Genomic DNA, 25,058 nt, shown 5'->3' with positions numbered 1-25,058 from the left:
GATCCTCTCGGTAGCTTGCCGGGCCCTCCGAAAGGGACGAAGCAATGGAACCCGGGTCAGCCGCATGCAAGGCAAACACCCTACCCGCTGTGCTATCGCTCCAACCCCCCCAAGATTTAAATAAAAAAAGTGTCGCTGAAACTCAAGGGTCATTTACTATTTCCCTCTAATCTCTGAGCTCCTTGAAGCCTTAGCTCGTATTTCTCTTCTATACCCACAAAGGGCTCAGAGTTGATCCGAGCTCACCGAGAGAGAGAACAGAAAGACGTCTGGCTAAGCGGAAACTCCGACTAACAAGAGCCAGCCTGGCATCCTAGCCGAGAGAGAGAAGCTCCCCCTGGCCCCTCTCGCCAAGGGGCGCAGGCTCTGGGCCGGGGGCCGGGGGAAGCGACGGGAAGGAGACTCTGCTGCCAACAGGGCACTGGCACCCGAGAGCCACAGGGACCGGAGTAAAGACAGGCTGCGCACGATGCCAGCCACGGCCGAGGGCAGCTGTACAGCCCTCCGCCACCCACTCCCCCCTCGGGAGACGGCGACGGCCAAGAGCGAGAACGAGGGTCTCCTGAACAAACAAGCCCACGCCGGGCTGGAAGAACGGCCGGGAAAGCCCGGAAAGAGGGCGCCCCCAGACCCCGCCATGCCTCACGCCCTCCACCCTCCACCCTCTGCCACCTCGACTGTTTCCTTCCTGACGCAAATCCACGCAAAAGCTGTAAGGGATTCCAGTTCTGCAGAAACGGAGGAAAGAGAAAAAACAAAAACAAAAACAAAAAACAGAAAAACCAAAAACCAAAAAGAGGAAAAAAAAAAAGAAAAAAATAACCGAATCCTGGAAAAGTGGTGGGCTGGGGTGGGAGGGGGCTCCCTGGGTCCTCCCCAGGGCCCCCCCAGGTCCAGTGGCGGCCACTGACCTGATCGGCATCGGCATGCGCTCCCGGCGACGGCGCCGAGGGCACCTCCTGCTGGACGGCAGCCACCGCCCCGTTGGGCATCAGGATGAGCTGGGAGGCCAGAGGCACATTCCGGCCCAGGGTCCGGTTGACCTGCAACAGGTTGCCCAGCTGTGGCTGGCGAGGACGGGAGGCAGAGCAGACGGACAGACAGAAGAGGCGGAAGGGAAGGATCACAAGGCAAAATAAACAAGACGCTCCCCCCTCCGACGGCCACGCCCGGCCCCTTTGCGCACGGACTCCCGGAAGACGCGCGCGCCCTCTCCGGAGGCGTCCGCGGAAGGCCACCTGGAACGGACACAAAACTCGGGGAGGGGGGGTGATGACACAGAGTCAAAAACCGGCCCGGAAGGAGACCGCGAGGCGTTCGGAGCGCGGACGGACGGCGAGGCGGCACCGGGGCGCGTTTGTCTACTCCAAGCACAGGGTTCAGAGTCAGCCCAGTCCGACCCGGCCCGGCCGGGCCCCTGCGCGCGCGTGCGCACCGCTGCGAGGGGCGGCGGCGGGAAGAGACCGGCCCATCCCCAAGCACCGGGTTCGGGTCCCGGTCCCGGTCCGAGACCCCCTCACGCGGCCGGGGCTTACCCGGAGGTACATCTGCGCCTGCGACTGGCTGAGCGGCGGGGAGGTAGGGCTGCCCAGCAGCACGGACTGGGTCAGCGTGGTGGCCGTCGGGGAGCTCACGCTCTGCGAGCGGCTGATGAGCTGCGCCGCCGAGGTGGTCGCCAGGTTGATCTGCGCCGGGGGTGGGAGAACGGGATCGGGATGAGGATTCCCCAGGCAAGGCACGAAGCGGCAATCCCGAGGGGCGGAACTGAGAACACGGTGTCTTGGGGTGGGGGGAGCCTTGGGACGTGAGGATGATCTGGGGGGAGGGGCGGGGCTGGGGCCGTGCCCCGTGGTGCTCAGGGAGCACTCCCAAGTCTGTGCTTAGGGGCCCGCTAGCAGGGCACCGGGGACCACACACACACACACACACACACACACACACACACACACACACACACGGCAGCCCATCCCGGAGCAGGGGGAGCGTGAGGTGGGTGGAGGAGAGGAGGGGCGAGGCGGGGAGAGGCGAGGAGGAAGTTGTCCCTGACCACAAGCTTAAGCGCTGAGGAAGCCAAGGAACACATTTCACTGCTCATGGAAGGACCCAGAAAGTTCCTTTCCTGTTATCTCGCCCTCCTGATTCTTTTCCTTCTTTTTTTCTGAAGGGGGTGGGGGTGCAACCGGCCCTGCCTGGTGCTATTCCCAGCACTGACGGGGAGACGGCCTGGGGCCCCTCTGCTCGCCAGCCCTCCCCCTGCCCAGCATCTCCGGACCCACGCCCTCCTTCCTCCTTCCGGACACTCCCACCAACGCCCCTTCCCCCTGGGGGGCTCCAGGAGAGAGACCGGCAGACATGAGGGGGGGGCGGGAGGGCCCTCCGCACTCACCGACGCCTGGGTGGTGGCAGCCTGCTGCTGCGTGCTGCTGGTGCTGGGGGAGCTGGCCTGCCGACTGGCCGCGATGGTGGCCTGGAGGGGGGGACGGGCAGGGGGCAGAGACGACAAAGGAAAGGCTCAGTCTCCCGGGGGCTGACGCCAGGCCCGACACAGAGACTTGCGCTCGGAGCCACCAGCCCCTCCTGGGGACAGAGGGAGGGTCTGCGCGGCCCACCGGGCACAGGGCCGTCGTGTGGGCGCGCTCGGGGACTCGCTTGGAGCCATCCCGGGCGGCCGGGCGGGCAACCTGGCCTCCGCCAACCACCTCTGGCCGGGTCACGGGAGGCCCTGAGCGGCCTCGCCGCCGGCGTCCAACACAAACAGGACGGGCGCCAGGGAGGTCTCGAGCGTGCACACACGCTACGAGGTGGGAGGGGGCCAAGGCCGTTACCTGGAGGGTCAGGGTCAACAGCTCGTTCCAACGGGGCACGGGGCAGGGCGATGCCCCTGCCTGCCTACCCTCGGTGAAGCCGGGCCCGTCTGACGGCCCACAAAGACGCCCCGCGGTCCCCCTGCTCTGGCCGCCTGGACCAGCACCCCCTTCTCAGCCGTCCCCCCGAGAGGCATCCTGTGGCCAGGACTCCCTCGCTGGGTGCTGCCCTGCCTTCCCGGGCACTCTCCACACCCCCGCCCTTCCTGCGACCCCAACGCCCTCGCAGGACCCAGGAGGGAGAGAGCGCAGACGCTCCCAGGCCCCACTCAGAGAACAGAGAGCAGGACTCCCCCCGCCCCACCCCTGCCACCCAAATTCTCCCGCACGACCCCTCCCCCAGCCCCGCCCTCCCCACCCCCAGTCCTGGGCCAGCTGGCCGCTGACCTCTCACCTGCTGGACGGCGGCCAGGCTGTGCAGCTGGGCATTGCTGAGTTGCTGCTGGAGCATGAACTGGTGGAAATACTGAGCTGCATTGGGCTGACGCTGCAGAGCCTGCAGGGCCTGGGGGAGAGGCGGGGAGAGCGTGAGGGGGGAGGTGGTCAGCCCTCGGGCACGGCAGCACTCTGCGCCCTGACCTCGGACCCCCTGCAGAATGCCGGGACCCTGGGATGGAGGCGACGGGGCTCTGGCTCACTCAGCCACGGCGGTTCTGTCGCTTTCACAGGCACACGTGGGAGTCGGGACAGCCCCCGCCCCCAGCCCCCCGATGCCTGGTCCATTTTCACATGAGCACTCGGGACTTCAGACGGTCCTCGCTGACCTGATGCCGTAGTCTGAGACTCGCCAAAGACCAGTCAAACCGCGTAACTCAAAGAAACTCTTGGTCCCCCGAAGGGGATCCAGAAATACACGCAGGCACAAGAAAAAAAGAACTGGAGGGGGCCCGGAATGACAGGACAGCAGGGAAGGTGCCTGCCTTGCAGGCTGCTGACCCCGTTTCGGTCCCTGGCATTTCATAGGGTCCCCAGGCACCATCAGAGCACTGAGCTGGGAGTAAGCCCCCGAGCATCACCGAGTGTGACCCAGAAACAATAGCAAAAGGCCTCAGGGCCAGCGAGTGCACAAGGCTCGGACACTTGCCTTGCACAGGCCAACCCTGACCCCGGGCCACACACAGGGTCCCCCAAGCATCACCGGGAGGGACCCCTGAGCACAGAGCCAGGAACAAACATGGAGTGGGAGGGTGGGGCCAAAAACAAAACAAAAAAATCTGATGTAGAAGAGAAAGAAAAGAGCACGTTCTCGGGATATAATCGAGGGACAAAGCCCTCCGGAGTTTCAAACGGTGAGAAATAAACAGTGATTCAGGCGTCTAATAAAATTTTCAGCTGAGGGGGCTGGAGCAATAGCACAGCAGGTAGGGCGTTTGCCTTGCACGCAGCCGACTTGGGTTTGATTCCCAGCATCCCATAGGGTGCCCCGAGCACCGCCAGGAGTAATTCCTGAGTGCAGAGCCAGGAGTAACCCCTGTGCATTGCCGGGTGTGACCCAAAAAAGCAAAAAAAAAAAAAAAAAAAAAAAAAAAACATTTTCAGCTGAATTTATCTTCAATACCTACAGCATAATAGTCATAGCTGGTTATGTATATAATGGTAATTCAGGTTTTCTGAAGGTTTTTTTTTTTTTTCCGGAAGGGGGGAGGCGCTACACCTGGCAACACTGAGGTGTTACTCCTGGCACTGCACTCAGGAATCTGCTGGCAGTGCCAGAGGAACATATGGGATGCAGGGGACTGAACCCGGGCCACACCTGGGCAAACACCTTACAGCTGTCCTACCGCTCCAGTCCCTATCTTTGCTATTTAATGATTAAAAGATTGGGGGGAGGCGGGTGACACCTACCAGCCCTCAGAGGCTATTTCTGGCAGCACTTGGCGGGACCGTGGGCAGTGCTGGGGATCAAACCGGAGTCAGGCCCAGGAAGGCAAGCACCTCCATCCCCGTCCTATCTTTCTGGTGCTAGAATACTTGTAGGATGCGCTACTCTAAGAAGTAATTGTTATTATGGAATATAATAACTAAGGAGTTATTCAAGGAACTCACTGAAGCAGAAAGTCCCATTCCCAAGCAGGCAGGTTTGGTTAGTTGTGTTTTGTGCTCCGCGGTCACTCCTAGCAGTGCGCAGGGGCTCTTGGGGTGCCGAGGGATGGAGCCGGGGTCTCCTGCCCATGAGGCCAGCACTCAACCTGCCTGTTGGCCCCTTCTGTAGAGGGACCACATCTGGCGGTGCTCAGGGGTTCCTCCTGGCTCTGCACTCAGGAAAGCCTTCAGGCAGTGCTCGAGAAACCGTACGGGATGCCAGGGATGAAACCCGGGTCAGCCGCCTGCACAAAGCGCTCGCCCTACTGGCTACATTATTGCTCCAGCCCCACAATCAGATTACTTGAAACAAAGAATTTATGCTCTGTTTAAAAATGAAACTAAGGCTGGACAGATAGTACAGCAGCTAAGGCATTTGCCTTGCACACAGCAGCTCCGGATTCGATCCCTAGTACCCCCGTGGAGCCCCCAACCCCCACCAGGAGTGATTCCTGAGCACAGAGCCAGGAGTAACCCTTGAGTATTGCTAGGTATGGCCTTCCGCAAAAAAAAAAAAAAAAAATATATATATATATATATATATATATATATATATATATAGGGGCTGGAGCAATAGCACAGCGAGTAGGGCATTTGACTTGCACGCGGCCGACCGGGGTTCGAATCCCAGCATCCTATATGGTCCCCCAAGCACTGCCAGGAGTAATTCCTGAGAGCATGAGCCAGGAGTGACCCCTGTGCATTGCTGGGTGTGACCCAAAAGCCGAGAAAAAAATATATATACACATACACACACACACACACACATATATATATATATATGTATATATATATATATATATATAAACTATGGAGTCCGGAGCAATGGTACAGCAGGGAGGGATTTGCCTTGTACGGGGCTGACCTGGGTTCAATCTCTAGTGTCCCATATGGATTCCCGAGCATGCCAGGAGTACCCCGAGCACCACTAAGAGGAGCCCTCCCCCACAATTTTTTTTCTTTTTTTTTGGGGGGGATGGTCACACCCGGTGATGCACAGGAGTTACTCCTGGCTCAAGCACTCAGGAATTACTTCTGGTGGTGCTCAGGGGACCATATGGGATGCTGGGAATCGAACCCGGTCGGCTGTGCACAAGGCAAATGCCCTACCTGCTGTGCTATCACTCCTGCACCACACTTCCCCCAAAAAAATTTTAAATAAACAAAATGAACCAGGGCCAGAATGGTAATACGGTTGGGAGGGCACATGCCTTGTACAAGTCGACCTGGGTTTGATCCCTGCCACACCATATGGTCCCCTGAGCCCCGCCAGGAGTGGTCCCTGAGCACTGAGTTGGGAGAAGGTCCTGAGTACAACCAGATGTCGTCCAAACACACAAACCCAATAAATAAAATTTAGGTCCTGGAGCAATAGCACAGCGGGTAGGGCATTTGCCTTGCACGCGGCCGACCCAGGTGCAGGAGTAATTCCTGAGTGCATGAGCCAGGAGTAACCCCTGTGCAATGCCGGGTGTGACCCAGAAAGAAAAATAAGTAAAAAAAAATTGAAAACGGAACATGCCGCCTCAGAGGGGCAGCCTGGGGTCACGGAGCAGCCGCCTTGTAATCGTAAGGCTCCGAGGTCAAGCCCAGCGTCCCCCACGGGCGGCCCACCACCTGGCAGCCCGGCCCCGTCTCTGTGGCCAGTCCGGGGGCCCAAGAAACAGGACAGTGCGCAGGGCACTTGCCTTGCATGTGGCTGACCTGGGTGCATCCTCAGGCATCCCTCAGGCCTCCCGACCGTCACCAGGAGTAAGACTGAGGTGGCACCGGAACAAAGCGAAGAGAACTCCCAACACATGTTCTGGGACCGTCCCGGCCATGCTCAGGGTTTTCTTTATGGGTCACCTGGCTCTGCACTCAGGAATAAGCACCCCTGGCCGTGCTGGGGACCGTGTGGGATGCTGGGGATCCAAGTCGGGTCGGCTGTATGCCCGGCAAACGCCCTACCCGCTGTATTATTGCTCTGGCCCCCGAACTGAAAACATTTGAAAGATGAGCGCCACCTGCAGCAAACGTGTGTGTGTGTGTGTGTGTACCTTTGTGAGCAGGATGGCCAAGCACACAAAGGACACAACCAGACAGGGAAAATGTGTGAGCACCACAGCAGGGGTGTGTGTGTGTGTGTGTGTGTGTGTGTGTGTGTGTGTGTGCGCACCTTTGTGAGCAGGATGGCCAAGCACACAAAGGACACAACCAGACAGGGAAAATGTGTGAGCACCACAGCAGGGGTGTGTGTGTGTGTGTGTGTGTGTGTGTGTGTGTGTGTGTGTGTGTGTGTGTGTGTGTGTGTGTGTGTGCGCACCTTTGTGAGCAGGATGGCCAAGCACACAAAGGACACAACCAGACAGGGAAAATGTGTGAGCACCACAGCAGGGGTGTGTGTATGTGTGTGTATCACAGCAGGGTGTGTATGTGTGTGTATGTCACAGCAGGGTGTGTTTGTTGTGGGTGCGTCACAGCAGGGGGTGTGTGTGTGTCCACAACACAAAAGGGAAGGCAGGGGGAAAATATCAACTTCTTAAATATTAAGCAAAAACCTGGCGTGCACAGGTGGCTCAGAGGTTGGGCAGACGCCGGGCACACGTACGGCCTGAGCTGGATTCTCGGCAACGTACCCCCAACTCCCTCGCCCATCCCCTGGCCACTGACGGGGGTGGCTGCACCACCAGTCTGGCCCCAACGGCAAGGCCCTTGGGGCACTCTCCACTGACCAGGAGTGGCCCTTCCACCCCCCCCCCTTGGCATCCTTGTGGGGTACAGTCCCTACGAAAAAGAAATCAAAGCAAAACAAAAATTTTAGCAATTTCAGGGCCAGAGCGATAGTACAGCGGGGAGGGCGTTTGCCTTGCACGCAGCCGACCCAAGTGCAATCCCCAGCATCCCAATAGAGTCCCTCGAGCACCGCCAGGAGTCATTCCTGAGTGCAGAGCCAGGAGGAAGAACCCCTGGGCATCGCCAGGTGGGACACCAAAAAAAGCAAAAAAAAAATTTCAATTAAAAAAAAAAAATTTAAAAACTAGCAATTTCAGACTTCCTTAACACAAGGAAGATCGAAAATTAAAAACCTGACAATCCACGGAGAGAAATGGCTAGTGAGAACCTAGTTTTAGAAACTGAGTAATACCATTGCAAAACAAACCATCAAAAACAAAACAAAACAAAACCCCAGCCAGAGAGCGTTGGTGCTGTTGCAGCAAGCTGAGAACTTGCTCCCTTCCCTCAGCCGTGCCGGGACGACCTCAGCGCCCCCCACGAGCCCCTGAGCTCCAAGCCAGGGGTTCCCTCTAAGCACACCCAATGTGTCCCTAAAACCCAACACCCAAATCCAATCAAAACAGGAAAAACATTCAGGCCGAGGTGAGAGGACGAGGGTTGGAGCATGCGAGGGTCCCAGGTCCCGTGGAGCAGGAACAAGCCCACCCATGAGCCGCCCTCAGGAGACACTCCTGCCACCGGCCCCGCTCCCCGCCGCCCCACCAAAAATAGGGGGAGAAAAAAAATCTCAGTTGGAAGACTGAGTCTCACTCCCTGCTCTAACTGCTATCAACTCCGAAGCTTCCCCGAGCAGGGGCTGGAGCGATAACACAGCGGGGAGGGCGTTTGCCTTGACTTGAACCTTGCACGGGTTCGATTCCCAGCATCCCATAGGGTCCCCCGAGCACCGCCAGGAGTCATTCCTGAGTGCAGAGCCAGGAGGAACCCCTGTGCAAAACAAGCAAAGAATCTCAGAGCAGAAGGGCCCCGAGTCACAACCCAAGTCATCGCTGTGCCCCCCCCACCCCACCCCACCCGTCCGGCGCCGGTTTGCACGAGGGGGATGGAGGGCACGGCAGGCCCCTGGGGGCCGGGGCTCACCTGCACGGCCTGCCGCTCGTACAGCGACATCTGCGCTATCTGGGGCCGAGAGCTGGCCCCCGAGCCGGAACTCCCGTTGGCGGAGCTGGAGGTCTGCTCGCTCTCCGTCTCCATGACAGCCGTCCAGGGTCCCCAGGACTCCGACTCAACACCTGGAAGGCAGCAAGCGGCACAGGGGGTTCGAGGTGACGGGGTTCGAGGCCTCCAGCAGCCACGATCTGTCTTTTAACTACCGAGACGGCCGCCCTCCACGCTCCCGACGGCGTCTCCCCCCACCCAGGGGAAAGCGCCACGGCATCTCTAAGCAAGCGGTGCCCCCGTGGACGGACGGACAGACAGCACTGGCTGTAAAGGTGGCCAGGGGCACCTGCTCGAGGCCACACGGACACAGCAGGCACCCACCGCGTTTTGCACCCTCTGGGACCTTCCCCTGCATCTGCAACCCCATTGCCAGGATCAGCTAAACAGAGGTCTGGTCACTGGTTCCCAGGAGGCACCCCCAGCCCTGTCTCCTCCCCAAGGCTTCCTTTCACTTAGGCAGTGGGGGAGAGGGGGGATCTTCACCTGGGCTGGCGCCACAGCCCAGTGTTCATGCAAGCAAGGCTCAGTTCTAACCCCCAAGCGTGCAAAGGAGGGGACCCTGAGACTCCGGAAGCTGCCCTCTAGGAAGTGAGTTCCCCGGGTCCTGACAGGCACCTACGCCTCTTCCAACAAACCACCAATAAGTGTAATTAAAGCAGAGCTGCTCCGCGGGGGATACTCATTGTCCTCACTTTATGAGGGCCTGAAGATACGGACGGTTACACGGATCGTGAAAAGTTAAAAAAAAAAGAAAAAAGAAAGAAAGAAAAAAAAAGCAGCAGCAGAGCAGTGGGAGTGACAGTACAGCGGGAAGACACTTGCTGGCCTTGTCCACGGCCAACCCGGGTTCAATCCCCCGCATTCCATCTGGTCCTCTTGAGCACAGCCAGGAGTTAATTCCTGAGTGCAGAGCTGGGAATAACCCCTGGGCACCGCTGGATGTGACCAAAAAAAAAAAAAAAAAAAAAAAAAAAAATTAGCAGAGCGGCCTTTGGCCCAGAGAAGCCCAAATGTCAGCGGCTATCTGGTTCAGCTCCAGTTTCCCAGTTATACACACAGGACGAGTGTATTTTCTCTCAGATGCAGGTTCCCCGGTTGCAAAGGCGGCTTCTTAGCGACTAAACTGCAGTAAGCTCTCCCATCAACAACTCCCCCAAATCAAGAAAGTCAAGATCTGACTTTTTTTTTTTAGTCCACTGACATGTTCGGCACTTACCCTGCGGGGTCCCCCACTTAAACTGTGCAAAAGGCTTATAAAAACGCAGTGAAGGAAAAGAAAAAGGGAAAAAAAAAAAAAGCTGAGAACCAAGAACGAAATATGCATTCACGGCAGCAGTCAGTGACAAAAAGGGTTTTGGTTCCTACTTTTTGTTGTTTGTTGTTGTTGTTGTTAAATTTACACCAGGTTATTTTCCACTTCGGTGGTGGCATGTGGCCACTAGAAAATCAGGTCGGCAAAAGCACTGTTGGGCTTGGGGAAAGCAAATATCAAACCAGAATTTCTGCTACGGGGCCGGCAGTCAACAGCTTTCTAACAGTCGCGCTTACGGACTGCATCCAAAACAAAGGAAGTAAGAGAAAACTTTCTGGGCCTGGAAAACCAACCAAGCTGGAGGGATTTCCTACTAATTCCATTCCCATCGGTCCCACCAAGCCCCCGCCCCCGCAAGGCCCCCTACCCTGCGCTCCTGATTCATCAGGAAGTGCAACCATCACACCAGAATCAGGTGTGTAGCCCAAGCCCCAGGGAACAGCATTTCAGCTCTGAGTCTCACTCCTCTTCTCCCCGCATCTTTTTTTAATTTTATTTTATTTTTTTGCCAAAATATCAAAGCACTGAACAGATACAGACCCATGAATCCTCATTTATCAGCATGTGAAGAAAAAAAGTGGGTAAGGATTAGAGGCAGTTCGGCACAGTTTGTACAGATCGCTGGACTCGCAAATGCACAGACCCCTTCTGACACCACCAATCGCGGCAGCCAGGAAACGCGACTGGGCTCAACTCCTGGGCTCAACTCCGTGGCGAAACGGGCTCACCACGGAACCCCTCCTCCAGCACAGAAAAACGCTTTCCCCTCTGGGGGCAGCGGATTGTAAAAAACGGGAACAAAAGCCGAAAAGCCGCCCGCCCCCCCCCCAAGAGTCTTCAATAAAATCGGGGAACCTGGTCCTCAAAATCAGGATTCGTCTTCCCCCCCCTCCACCGCACCCACCCTCACCCCGCCCCGTCACATAAATCAAACACCACTTTGCGAACCAGGTCAGGGAGTGTAAAACTGAGTGTAGCAAACCGAAAGACATCAAAAAGTTTGGGGCGCCGAGCCAATGGCAGTGTTCGGAAGGAGAAGGGGGTGTGCGGGACGCCGAGCACGGGGCTCTGTCTCCCTTTCCCCTCCCCCAAAAAAAAGTAGCTCTCCATCCTGGAAAAGTGGCGGCGCCTTGGGGGTGCGCATGAGGAGGGCTGGGATGGAAAGGCGCCCAGACCCCCGGGGAGGGAGCTCCAAAAAGTGTGGGCGGGAGGGAGGGGGACAGGGGAGGGAGGGAGCCGGGGAGAGGGACGTGGATGTGGGGCCAGGTGCGGGGCGCGCGCAGCCAAGAGTTGGAGGAAACCCGGTCCCCGGAGCAGAGCGCGCTGCTGGGGTGCCCGGGGAGGGCGGCGGGAGCAAAAGGGGGTGGCGGGGAGCCTCCCGCAACGATCGCCCAGGGGAACTGGGAGTAACGTGGAGAATTAGAGGAAAGAGTGGGTGCCCGAGGGTCCCTAGAGTCCTTGGTGGAGGGAAAAAAAGGGGGGTAAGAGAGAAAGAAAGAAAAGGATGCACGGGGGGGGGGGGGGGGAATAACTCCCCGGGGGTTGGGGAGGCCGGGTGCCGGGAGGGAAGGGCTCGGGGACGCGGGTGCCAGGCGCGCAGTGGGTGCCAGGGCCGGCGGGCAGCGGCGGGCGGGACGGACACGCGTCCCCGGGGCGGGCAGCGTGCTCGGAGCCGGCGGGGCAACGGGGCGATCAATGAATGAGCCCCGGAGCCCCGCGGGGCCGGCCGGGCGCACGGACAGCGCCGAGCGCGGCGGGGCAAGCGCGCGGGCCGGGCCGGGGCAGCGTCGAGGGGGGCGGTGCGAGAGGGTCTCCCGGGCGCCCCGAGTGGGGGGGGAGGCTCCGCACCCCTCCCCGCCGGCGCCGCCGAGCCCTCCCCTCCCACCCCCCTCCCCGACCCGCTTTTACCTTCGCGCCCGCCTCAGCCCCCGTCTCCGAAGGGCCGGCGGCGGGGGCCGCGGCGTCCAGCAGCTCCCGAGCCGGGGCTCCCCCCCCCCCCGCACCAGGCCGCCGAGGCGGGGCGGGGGGCGCGCTCGGGGCCTCCTGCAGGGCCGGGCTGGGGGGGAGGCGCCCGGCGCGGCCGCCGCTCCCCGCCCCTCCCGCCGCTCGGCCGGGCCTGCGGGGCTGGCGCGGGGCCTGTCACTTCCTGCCGGGCCCGCGGGCTGGGGGCGGCCGGCGGGGGCGGCGGCGGCGCCGGGCGCGAGGAGGGGGCGCGGGGAGGTGCTTCCGGGGCAGCCGGGCCCGCCCCCGGCCCGCCCCCGCCCCCCGCCGCCGCCCCCGCTTCCTGCCGGCGCCCGTTGCCATGGCGACGCGGCGGCCGGCGCGCAGGGCCCCGCGGTGGGTTTCTCCGCGGCGCTGCCGCTCTCCTTTTCCCCGTCTCTCCCCTTCTTTCCTTCCTCCCTTCCTTCCTCTTCTTCTTCCTCCCTTTCCTCCTTTCCCTCCTTCCCTCCCCCCTGCTCGCGCCCGCGCTCCCGGGCCCGCGTCCTCCGCGCCCCGCCCGCCCGGCGCGCAGACCCCGGCCCCGCGCGCGTCTCGGCGCCCCCCGGAGGGAAGTGACGTGCGGCGCCGGGGAACACCGAGGGGCTTCTCGGCGGCGTCCGGGAGTCGGGGCGAGACAGAGAAAGGATCAAAGGGACCCCCGGGCCCCGGAGAAAGGCGCCGGGCTCGGAAGGAGAGCCCGGGAGTGGAGAGGCGCGGGGGGCGGCGCCAAGCCCCCCAACTCCGACCAGGACGCACGGGGGGAGCCCCCTCTCCTCCGACAAGGATGCACGGGGCGGGGGGAAGCCCCGAGACCCCCGACTCCGACAAAAAAGGCGCGGGGGGACGCACGGGGGCACCCCCGAGCCCCGCAACTCCTAGAAGGACGCGCGGGGGCAGCCCCGAGCCCCCCCCATCGCCGAGAAGGACGCACGGTGGGGACGCACGGGGAGGCAGCCCGGAGCCCCCCAACTCGGGCGAGGAGGCGCAGGGGGCTGGAGGCAGCCCCGAGCCCCCCGACCCGGACGAGGCGGGAAAGGAGGCGGCGCGGCCAACGGCTCCCGGCGGGGGCGGGGACGGGGTGGGGGGCGCGCGGGTTTCCCGGCCGCCTCCCGGGAGGCTCCTACCTCCGTAGCTCATGAGTCTGGAATTCCAGGCATCGGGGAAGAATAGGGGGGGCTGGAGGCGGGGGTCCTTCGCTTGCCTTCCCGAGGGTTAGGGGCTCGGGCGGCCCAAACCGGGGGGAAGGAGCAGAACAATGGGGCGCTCCTGGGGGAACCCTGCCCGCCTCTCTCGTCTCGGGGGTCCGCGGCCGTTGCGAGCCTGGGGTCGGGGTCGTCGGGCCGAAGTTGCGGCAGCCCCCTCCTCCCCGCCGCACCCGGGGTGACCTGGGGGTGCCCAGAACAAAGATACCCGCCCTCGTTAACCTTTCCTGAAGGGGCTGGCAGGCGCCGCGGGGCTTAATCACTCAGGTGGATGCGCTCCTGATGGTATCAGCGTCCGGGGCCTTGTTTAATTTTATTTTTATTTTATTTTTTACCCTCGGGGGCTTTTTTTTTCTCTCTCTTTTTTTTTTTTTTTTATCCTAACCTGCGTTCCTGCGGTTGGCTTTCTCTCTCTCTTGCCAGTCCACTCGGGGTCCTTTAAAAAAAAAAAAAAAAAGCCGGCGCGCGCCGATTTGTTTTTCTGGGAGGTGGGGTAGAGGAAGATGGGCTCTCTTTGTTTGCAAATTAGATCCCTTTAGATTTGCCTTGGGAGAGGTGTGTTTTGAACTCCAGGCTCTTAATTTGTGGGAGCCAGATGGATGTCAGAGGAACTGTTTTCTAGCCAGGCTTCTAGGAACCAGTCAAACGAGTCCGCGAGGGAAGGGGAGGAAGAGGTTAGCCAAAGGCCTGGGACCGCCAGGGCACCAGGGGGGGTGGGGGGGGTGGAGGTGCCCAGGGGCTGTTGCCAGAATGCGTTGACAGGTTTTGGCCCAAGATGAATTGAAAGAGATTTTGGCAGAGAGGATGGGGTGGCGGGGGTGGGGGGGAGGTGGTGAGATGTAGGTGAACCCCGTGAGTCATTGGAGCCTCGATTTCTGGCGTGTCACAGAAGCGGGGAAGCTGCCTTGCAGAGGATTAAAGGGAGTATCTGGAACCTGAGCTGAATTGCCTTGCAATGAGGAAGAGAAAAAAAAAAAAGTAAGGATCCAGAGAGGATTTCCAGATTGTCTGACATTCCGGTCTGGGAATATTACTCATGTGTTGTCATGGGAGAATGATCCAGAAGTGGCTAAAGAAAAAGCCTGTCATTCCGGGATAAGGGGCTCAGGCGCCGGGGTGCACATTCCGTCTGGCATTGCTGCCTCCCCCACCCCCATCCCATAGGGTCCCCTGAGCACCGCCAGGAGTTATTCCTGACTGCAGAGCCAAAAGTAACTTCTTTTTTTTTTTTTTTTTTTTTTTTGCTTTTTGGGTCACACCCAGCGATGCTCAGAGGTTCCTCTTGGCTCTGCACTCAGGAATTACTCCTGGCAGTGCTCGGAGGACCCTATGGGATGCTGGGAATTGAACCCGGGTCAGCCGTGTGTAAGGCAGACGCCCTCCCCGCTGTGCGATTGCTCCAGCCCCTAGGGAAAAAAAATTTTAAAGCTTCCTGGATCCCCAACTCCTCAGTGTGTATGAAAAGATGCACATTTCTATATAGTGTTAGAAAATAAAATGGTGAGGCTTGAGAGAGTACAGAGGTTAAGGCACTTAACCTTCCTCCTCGCTGACCCCAGTTCAAACCCCAGCACCCCCTGGGATGCCCTGATCACCGCCAGGAGTAAGCCCTGAGCACCACTGGGTGTGGCCCCCAAGTTCGAGAATAGTAATGATGGTGATGATGTCAAATTGTGTTGGCGGTCACAGAGCTAGCATAGAGCTGTGCTGTGGAGAACATACCTTCTTGAAGTTCCTTTTTCCCGCCAAGATACACCACCGGGCTTTCCAGGTCACAAAGAAAAATTTCCAAAGACAAAAAAAAAAAAAAATTCAGCCTATAAAGGAAATGATTAACAGCGAGATCAAGTCGTGGGGAAACCTCACCTATTAGAAACTTATTTGCATAAACCAAATCATGAAGGGTGGGAGTTGGGGGGTGCACACAGGAGGGCTTATCTCCAGCAAAACAGCCAAACAACTGGATCCCTCCCTAGTGGGGGAAGAAATCCTTTTTTTTTTTTTCTTTTTTTTTTTTTTTGCTGAGTCGGTGTTTTGAGTTTCTGGCAACACGCTCTCCTTTTCATTTTCATTCTGCAGGAATTAAGTCTTTTCTTTCACGAACCAAATTGTTTCTTCTGAATGGAGGCTAAGTCGTTTCTTTACATAACACTGGTAGCTATTAGAGTCTAAATAGGTGAAAGGAAATGCATTCCCCCCCCCCCCCCCTGTGTGTGTGTGGAAATGAAAGCCCTCTGCCTGCGAACTTATCTAAATAAGGAAAGCTCCAGGTTTGAAAGGAAATCACCTAGTTGACGGCAGCTGGGGCAATCCGAACAGGAGGCCGGCTCACAGAATCTTGCACCTCCACTAAACGTCGAATAGCGCCTTCCTCCAGCTTTCGAAGCCCCGCATGGTAGGATATTGCAAAAGTGCTGAATCCTGGCCCCTAGACCACCGGGACAGGGTCAGTTGTGCAAGAAATTGTTCAGGAAAAAAATGGCCCTTGGCTTAGACGCGTTAGTATCTCTGGAATTTACCAGGAAGCCAGCAGGGAAGTATGTGTGGTCACATTTTTATGCAACGGAGATAAGAGACCCAGGGAGGTTTGCGGAGGGAGGTCTATCCTTCATTCTGCCCACCACTGATCCTGAATCACGTCCAAACGCCACCGCTCCGGGTGCCATTTAAAGCTCTCCTGGGGAGGGGGGGTAGGGTGGGAGGGTGATGAAATAAAGATTGAGAGGGTTTAGACTCCAGATACTCTGTTGTTGTTGTTTTGGGGTCATACCCACTGGGCGTGCTCAGGGGACCATACCTGGTATTGGAGATTAAAAATGTGTCAAGGAATGCGCCTCCTTATCTCTTCTTGTATTAGCTATCTCCAGTCCCAAGACTCCTGGATTTTTTTAAGTAAAAAAAGACCACCCCCAAAAAAATTGTTTTGGTTATTCAAGACCAACAATGCTCAGTGGAGACAATTAAAAGCTCAAATGTGAATGAAGGGGCTGGAGCGATAGTACAGTGGGTAGAGCGTTTGCCTTGCATGTGGCCGACCCAGGTTCAGTTATGAGCATCCCATATGATCCCCCAAGCACCACCAGGTGTTAATTCCTGAGTGCATGAGCCAGGAGTAACCCCTGTGCATTGCCAGATGTGACCCAAAAAGCCAAAAAAAAAAATGAATGAATTAGAAGAGGAACATTTCATAATCCCTGGCTAATGGGAGGTGTCTAATAAATAGTAATTAGTAACAATAAGTCACATTAATATTTAAGCCTGTAAGTCATATATCAATATACTATAATGTAATAATAGGGACAATGACTAAAATAAATATTAATAATAAACACTAGATTTCATAGTCTGCCCCTTCTCTCAAAAATATAAAAGGAGGGGCTGGAGCGATAGCACAGCGGGTAGGGCATTTGCCTTGCACGTGGCTGACCCAGGTTCGATTCCCAGCATCCCATAGGGTCCCCTGAGCACCAACAGAAGTAATTCCTGAGTGCAGAACCAGGAGCAACCCCTGTGTATCACCGGGTGTGACCCAAAAAGCAAACATAGATAGAGAGTTCAAGGATACTTCTATCACTAATACCTATCGGCAATACTCAACTCATGCTACCTCAAAATATAGACTCTTAGTAAATTAGGTTGTTTCAACTCATGGAGTTTGGGAGAGTGGAGGAAGCAAAGGCTCTTTCTGTTCCTCTGAAAAAGGTCCCCAAATTGGGGCCGGAGCGATAGCACAGCGGGTAGGGCGTTTGCCTTGCACGCGGCCGACCCGGGTTCGATCCCTGGCATCGCATATGGTCCCCCAAGCACCGCCAGGAGTGGTTCCTGAGTGCAAAGCCAGGATTAACCCCTGAGCCTCGCTGGGTGTGACCGAAATAGCAAAAAAAAAAAAAAAAGGTCCCCAAATCCTCCAGTGGGAGGTTGGAGTCATCATCCTCTCTACCCACACCCCCACACCTGCCCGTCAGATTCTCCCCTCATCTTACTTGGCTGTTCAGTTAAGTTCCTGATGCCTTCTCTCCACACCTGGCACGAAAACAGAGAATAAATGGAACCAGAGAAATAGCACAGTGTTCAGCCTGTTGCCTTGCTCTCAGTAGACCCCAGTTCCAGCCCGGGCATCACGGGTGATCCCCTTGAGCACATACAGGAGTGCTCCCTGAGCACGGCCAGGCGTGGCCCCAAAGCTCCCAACACAAGAAATAACGCTAGCTCCTTCCTGGGTCTTCACTTCCTTTAGAGACTCCCACCATTAATTGACATTAATTCCCCAGCACCGCCTGGAGCCTCTCTATTTAATAGCTGGAGCACCCTATTTAATGAGCACTCGGAACTGAGCTCGCTTTCAGAGCTCTGTCAGTGTTCCCTTGACCCACAGTGCCTTTTGCCTGCAACACACCAAGCACGCTCACGCTGTGTTCTTTATTCCACCCCGTGTGAAAGCACCCCGCCTTCTTTTTGTCACCCTCCCTGTGGAAACAGTCTGCAGGGCTGGAGCAATAATAGCTCAGCGGGTAGGACACTTCCCTTGCACGAGGGCCAACCCATAGGGCCGCCTGAGCACCACCGCCAGGAGTAACTCCTGAGCACAGAGCTAGGAGTAAGCCCTGAGCACTGCCAGGTGTGCCCAAGAACCAAAAGACCACATGAATGGAAACAATCTGTTTCAGGAACTGTGACGTTGTTTAGCTGTATCACCCAAGTTACTTTCTGTAATCATTTTTATTTTTTTGCTTTTTGGGGGAGGTCACACCCGGCGATGCACAGGGGTTACTCCTAGCTCTGCACTCAGGAATGACTCCTGGCGGTGCTCAGAGGACCCTATGGGATGCTGGGAATCAAACCCAGGTTGGCCGCATGCAAGGCAAACGCCCTCCCCGCTGTGCTATTGCTCCAGCCCCTTGTAATCATTTTTTTAAACAATATGCAAGGCCAGAGAGATAGTGTAGCAGATGAACCTGGGTTCAGTCCCCGAAACCACATATAGTCCTCAGGCCCCAGGACAAGTAAGCTCTGAGCATAGCTGGGTGTGGCCCCCAAGCCAAAATAAATGAATGAAAATGAAGTAAATTAAAACAACGTGGGGCTGGAGCACTAGTACAGCGGGGTGGATGTTTGCCTTGCACGCAGCCGAGCCAGGTTCGATCCCTGGCATCCCACATGTTCCCCTGTACCCTGCCAGGAGTAATTCCTGAGTGCAGAGCCTGGAGTAACCCTTGAGCATCACCAGGTATGCCCCCCCCAAAAAAAAGGGGGGGAGTGCCTGTTTTCTCTTAATTATCCTGTCTCTGTCAGTCTAAAGTTCAGGCTCAGGGGGCTGGAATGATAGCACAATGGGTAGGGCATTTGCCTTGCACGAGGCCAACCTGGGTTCGAGTCCCAGCATCCTATATGGTCTCCTGAGCACCGCCAGGAGTAATTCCTGAGTGCAGAGCCAGGAGTAACCCCTGTGCATCGCCCCCCCCCAAAAAAAGCAAAACAAATAAAGTTCAGTCCCAGGGTCTGGAGTGAGAGTACAGCGGGTAGGGCTTTTTCCTTGCACACGGCCAGCCTGGGTTTGATCCCCCGCATGCCATAAAGTTTCCCAAACCCACCAGGAGTGATTCTGGGTGTAGCTAGAAGTAGCCTTCTGAGCACCGCTAGGTGAGGCTTCCAAATCAACTTTTAAAAAAATTATGTTCAGGCTCCATCAGGGTCTTCAAAGAAGTTGAGAAAAATATTTCCTTCCCTGGTATCCACTCTAATTGCTTTCTGTAGAGCAGAGTTTTCAAAATCACCACATTCAGTTCAGTAAATCACATCCGTCACTGGCCTCCACGGAAATGGACACATTCGCTCTTTCGTGAAAAGCTCGAGGTTGTCACGATACCGGCTGCACCACTTAGCCTTAGTCATTAAGGAACAATCAGGTACCTTTTCCCAGCCTTGGTTTGCTTTCTGAGAAATGGAATTAATCCCTAGTAGTGGCTGGAAATAAATGAGCTGTTAATAAAGTGTTCCATACATACCCAGGACAAGCTATTATTAGTTTCCTCTTGTAACCCAATCTATTTTCGTCGCCACCAAATGTCTTTTAACCACCCTTTATTCAGTCTACCTCAAAACTTAATCAACTCACAATGCAGTTAATGAGTTTATGAGTTAGGGGTGGTGTCGTTAATGAACTTTCTATTGAAGAGGAAAAACTTCTTATTTGCTCTCTTTGATTCAATAAACAGGGACTCACGAATTAAACTAACAAAAAAAAACTCATGGGAGTAAAAGCCATACAATTCTTATTAATTGTAGGGCTTGTATTTACTTGTTGGGCCAGGGATGTGAGTCAGCCACAGAGCACATGGCTCTGATGTGAAGCCGTGGGTTCTAACCCTGGCAACATATAATAATAATAATAACAAAGAAGAAGAAGAAGAAGAAGAAGAAGAAGAAGAAGAAGAAGAAGAAGAAGAAGAAGAAGAAGAAGAAGAAGAAGAAGAAGAAAAAGAAGAAGAAGAAGAAGAAGGAGGAGAAGGAGAAGGAGAAGTCTTACTCACCTGTGCTACAGAGAGAAGAAAAAGCAGGGAATAGACAGTACTGAACAATGACAAACCCTTGGCGTTGAATTATCAATCAGTGGGTAAAGAGTGAGGAGAAGAGGAGAAATGGAAATGATAACCAACAGTGGTGGAAGGTCTTGGGGACTTTCATAGTGATGAGACACAGTAAATTTGTACATCAGAAACATAAACTTCTAACGCTATTGTAGCCATGTTACATAAACTATATAACTGTGTGTATACATGTATATGGACTGGAGTGATAGCACAACGGGGAAGCCGTTTGCCTTGCAAACGCAGCTGACCTGGGTTGGATTCCTCCGTCCCTCTCGGAGAGCCCAGCAAGCTACCCAGAGTACCCTGCCCACAGGGCAGAGCCTGGCAAGCTCCCCATGGCGTATTCGATATGCCAAACACAGTAACAACAAGCCTCACAATGGAGACGTTACTGGTGCCCACTCGAGCAAATCAATGAACAACAGGATGACAGTGCCACCGTGCTATATATATACGTATATATATACATATATAAATGTATGTTTATATACATATACATATATAAGTGCATGTGTATATACATATACACATATAAGTGCATGTGTATATATGTGTGTATATAAATGAGAGTCTCTTGCCCACATGCCTGGCTGTCTTCCCCGGGGACCCTTGGAGGGGATGGGCTCCAGCTTCCCTCCCCACCCCGAGCAGAGCTCCCGGCAGCCGAAGACCACCAGAACCTAGCTACAGCCATGCTGGAGGCCCCTCTCCACACGTTTGGACAGGCCTCACGCATGAAGGTACCGGCAGAGGAACCCAGGTGTGTGTAATTCCATCAACGGTCAGCACCCAGAGACTTAAAAGCAAGCTCCCAGAAGCGCGTGGCTGCTTTGCGGCTGTGCGGTATCTTATAGCCTACTTCTCCCTCTGGGAGAGCCTGGCAAGCTTCTGAGAGTTTCCTGCCCACATGGGACAGCCTTGCAAGCTTCCCATGGTGTATTTATATGCTAAAGCCAGTAACAAGCTGGATCTCATTCCCCTGACCCTGAAAGAGTCTCCAGTGTGACATCGTTGGGAGGGCTGAGTTGAGATAGCCTTCTAAGATCTCAGGGAAAGGACGAAATGAGAGGTTACTGAGCCCACTCGAGAAATCGACGGTTAACGGAGATTTCGTGATTCGTGATATAAATGTGCGTGTCTGTGTGTGTAATGGATTTGGGGTCATAACCCAGCGGTACTCAGAGCTTACTCCTGGCCCTGCACTCAGGGATCACTTCGGGCAGGCTTTAAGGGTGCTGGGATCAAACCCAGGCCGGTTGTGTACAAAACAAACGTGCTCCCTGCTGTACTGTCGCTCCTCCAGATCTCTGTTCCTAGCGAACAAGGCAGACGTGAAATGTGCATGCCTTTATTCGCCAGGGCTCTGCCCATGACCCCCAGCTCTCACCTTGCTAATGTCCTTCGCTGAACTCAGTGACCCTAGCTGTCCTCTGGTTTGGGCTTGTTCTGCTTGGTTTGGAGCCTCACTTGGCAGTGCTAAGGGACTCCCACTGGCTCAGTGCTCGAGGTCACTTCTGGTGGTGCAAAGGCGGACAGTTCTGGGAATGACACCTCGAGACCCGCACACACAGCAAGGAGTCCGGCCCTCCGCACGTCTGAAGCCGTGTGAAAAACTTCATTTTTCTGCACCTCCTCTTGCATGAATGCAGAAGGCTTATGTGCCATCGGAAAATGTAGAGGCCGGCACCATCATACAGGGTAGCATCCTCCATTATCCAGGAAAGCTCAACATCATCATAAGCATTTTTTTTATTAATTTATTCCTTTATTGAGTCACCATGTGGAAAGTTACAAAGCTTTCAGGCTTAAGTCTCAGTTATACAATGCTCGAACACCCATCCCTTCACCAGTGCACATATTCCACCACCAAGAATCACAGTATACCTCCCCCCCACCCCCATAAGCATCTTTTGTGGCAACACTGTAGCACAATTTGCTTGAGCGAGCAATAGTAACGTCTCCATTGTGAGACTTGTTGTTACTGTTTTTGCCGTATCAAATATGCCACTGGCAGCTTGCCAGGCTCTGCCATGCAGGCAGGATATTTTCGGTAGCTTGCTGGGCTCTCTGAGAGGGATGAAGGAATCGAACCCAGGTCGGCCGTGTAGAAGGCAAATGCCCTACCCACTGTGCTATCACTCCAGCCCATAAGTGTCTTTAATTTTTTTTTTCTTTTTGAGTCACACCCGGTGATACACAGGGGTTTCTCCTGGCTCTGCATTCAGGAATTACTCCTGGTGGTGCTCAGGGGACCCTATGAGATGCTGGGAATTGAACCCAGGTCGGCCACATGCAAGGCAAATGCCCTGCCCAAAAACTCCAGCCCCATAAGTGTCTTTAAGGGTTTAGAGGAATATAGCAGGGCGGAGCCATAGTACAGCATGGAGGATGTTTGTCTTGTACGTGGCCAACCTGGATTTGATCCCCGGCATCCCATAGGGGGTCCCTTCAAGCATCGCCAGGACTGATTCCTGAACACAGAGCCAGGAGTAACCCCTGAGCATTGCTAGGTGTGGTCCAAAAAAAATAAAAAAAATTTTAAAGCAAAAATACCCTAAAGGATCGTAGCAGAGATATGCTGTGTTATGAGGAAAGGATTCATCCTTCCGCTGATGTCTGGGGAACTCAAAGGAAGTCAGGGAACCTTGAAGAAGATGGGGAAAAAATAATGCGGATATAGATATTCCCCCCAGGAAAGAGCACAGCACCGGGGGCACCTCGAGTTGTTAGGCTGCTGATCTATGAAACAGTGGGATAATAAATTTGTGCTGTTTAAAACCACTGTTTGTGACAAATTGTTCTTAACAGCAAGAGAAAACGAACACATTAGCGCGACAATATTTCAAAAAAGCAGCAGCTAATCTTAGGCCCGCGCTGCCGCCTGCAGCCCAGCCAGTTGCCAACTTCCATTCCTCCTTGTTTGCCAACAACAGGAAAATTTATTGTAACTCCGACTCGGACTAATCAATGACTACGCGCCCAGGAATCATTCTGAAGGGCAGCGATTCTGTTCTGTGGACATGCTATGAAAGTTCAGTTTTCAGAAGGGAAGACTCGGAACTCTCATGCAAATGTGACTTGAACAGGTGTCATGGAAGATTTTGTACAATTCATGAATTAAAGAACCAGGAAGATAGTCGATGCGTTCAAAGTGCATCCGAGAGGCTGGAGGTTCTCCGGGAATCTGAGGAGGAATATAAGGGCAGATTACTGAGCTGACCACAAAACACAGTAACGTCCTGTTGGACCATCAGCCATAACTTCAAGGTCTATCTTTTTTTTTCTTTTTTTTTTTCTTTTTATAGGTCACACCTGGCGATGCACAGGGGTTCCTCCTGGCTCTGCACTCAGGAATTACTCCTGGTGGTGCTCAGGGGACCCTATGGGATGCTGGGAATCGAACCCGGGTCGGCTACGTGCAAGGCAAACGCCCTACCTGCTGTGCTATTGCTCCAGCCCCCTCAAGGTCTATCTTTCCCTGCACTAGATGGAAACTGGGGCCATTTATAAGTTCATCTCCACCTCATCACAGCTGTCAAGGAACCCATCTAGTAAGAAATCAGTCAAAAAAGTACAAAAGCAATATGAAATTAAAGAATACCAAATAACCTCTTCATAACCTCTTCCTGGGGCTGGAGCAGAGCTGGAGCCAGTTCCTGGCACGCAACTGACCCTGGTTTGATCTCTGGCATCCCATCCCCCGAACACCACCAGGAGTAATTCCTGAGCACAGAGCCAGGAGTAAGCCCTGAACACTGCTTGGTGTGGCCTCAAAACCAAAAAGAATATTTTTAGATCTTCCTTTTGTCTTTAATTTCTTTCATTGTCATCATCATCATCATCATCATCATCATCATCATATTATTATTATTATTATTATTAGCACTGTAGGGCTGGAGCAATAGCACAGCGGTACAGCATTTGTCTTCCACGCGGCCAACCCGGGTTCGATTCCTCCGCCCCTCTCAGAGAGCCTGGCAAGCTACCAAGAGTATCTCGCCCACAGAGCAGAGCCTGGCAAGCTCCCCGTGGCATATTCAATATGCCAAAAACAGTAACAAGTCTCACAATGTAGACATTACTGGTGCCCTCTCGAGCAAATCTATGAGCAACGGGATGACAGTGACAGTGACAATGATTAGCACTATAGCACTGTCATCCCATTGTTTATTGATTTGCTCGAGCAGGCACCAGTAATGTCTCCATTGTGAGACTTGTTGTTACTGTTTTTGGCATATCGAGTATGCCACGGGTACCTTACCAGGCTCTGCAGTGTGGGCGGGATACTCCCTGTAGCTTGCCAGGCTCTCCGAGATGGACAGAAGAATTGGACCTGGGTTGGCCGTGTGCAAGGCAAATGCCCTACCTGCTGTGCTATCACTCCAGCCCAATCATTATTATTATTATTATTATTATTATTATTATTACTACTATTTTTTGGTAAGGGTGAGAGGGGTTTGGGCCACACCAGCAATACCCGATGAGCTACTCTCCACTCTGCACTCAGGGATCACTCCGAGCTGTGCTCAGGGGACCATATGCGGTGCCAGGGATCGAACCCAGGTCAGCTGCAGGCAAGGCAAGTATCCCAGTACTCTCTCTAGCGCTGAGGCGCCATCTTCTGATCCCCTTCGCATGCATTGCTCCTCCCATCTGAGTCCCCGAGCCCAGAGGAAAAGCACAGAGGTCCCCAAGACCTGCCTTGCAGTGACCTGGGCGCAAGACCAAATCCACAGTGTCACCAGGTGCACCAGAGTCCAGTCCTGGCAGCTTTGCTGTCTGTGATACCTGGGGCCACCAGGGACTTCCAGCCATACCCCAGCCAGGTGTGTGGATCCACACCACAAAGGGGACCGAGCCCTCGAAAGCACAAGGAGAAAGAAGCAGAGGCCAGAGCCATAGTACAGTGGGTAACGCACTTGCCTTGCATGCGGTCAACCCAGGTTCGATTCCTGGCACTGCATAAAGTCCCCTGCTCCCCGCTAGGAGTGATCCCTGAGCACAGCTGAGTGAGCCCCCCCTTCCAAAAGAGAGGCAAGAAAATGATAAAATATTGGCAATAAAAATATTGGCAATAAAACCCCCAACG

The 25,058-nt window shown here is 55.1% G+C and overlaps 1 protein-coding gene across 4 annotated transcripts in view; it reads right to left on the bottom strand.

The window, feature by feature from the left end:
• The window catches only part of PHC1 (polyhomeotic homolog 1), a 29,480-nt gene extending 17,229 nt beyond the window's left edge, over positions 1 to 12,251 (bottom strand). Inside the window, exons 1-6 of one of the 4 annotated variants that reach the window (XM_055141449.1) lie at positions 12,106 to 12,251; positions 8,805 to 8,956; positions 3,259 to 3,369; positions 2,387 to 2,467; positions 1,536 to 1,685; positions 912 to 1,067 (exon numbers count right to left, since the gene is read on the bottom strand). In XM_055141449.1, coding sequence (XP_054997424.1) covers positions 912 to 1,067; positions 1,536 to 1,685; positions 2,387 to 2,467; positions 3,259 to 3,369; positions 8,805 to 8,918 — 612 coding nt within the window. In that variant the 5' untranslated portion in view covers positions 8,919 to 8,956; positions 12,106 to 12,251. Of the gene's footprint in view, positions 1 to 911; positions 1,068 to 1,535; positions 1,686 to 2,386; positions 2,468 to 3,258; positions 3,370 to 8,804; positions 8,957 to 10,737; positions 11,060 to 12,105 lie in introns of those variants that run through there. The other 3 variants (XM_055141447.1, XM_055141448.1, XM_055141450.1) reach the window with 3 other exon arrangements.
• Between the last annotated feature and the right edge of the window lie 12,807 nt (positions 12,252 to 25,058).

Source organism: Sorex araneus, chromosome 6 (genome assembly GCF_027595985.1).
Source record: "Sorex araneus isolate mSorAra2 chromosome 6, mSorAra2.pri, whole genome shotgun sequence".
NCBI classification, from domain to species: Eukaryota; Metazoa; Chordata; class Mammalia; order Eulipotyphla; family Soricidae; genus Sorex; species Sorex araneus.
Note: the sequence above shows the minus strand (reverse complement) of the source record. Positions and strands in the feature narration are given on the sequence as shown.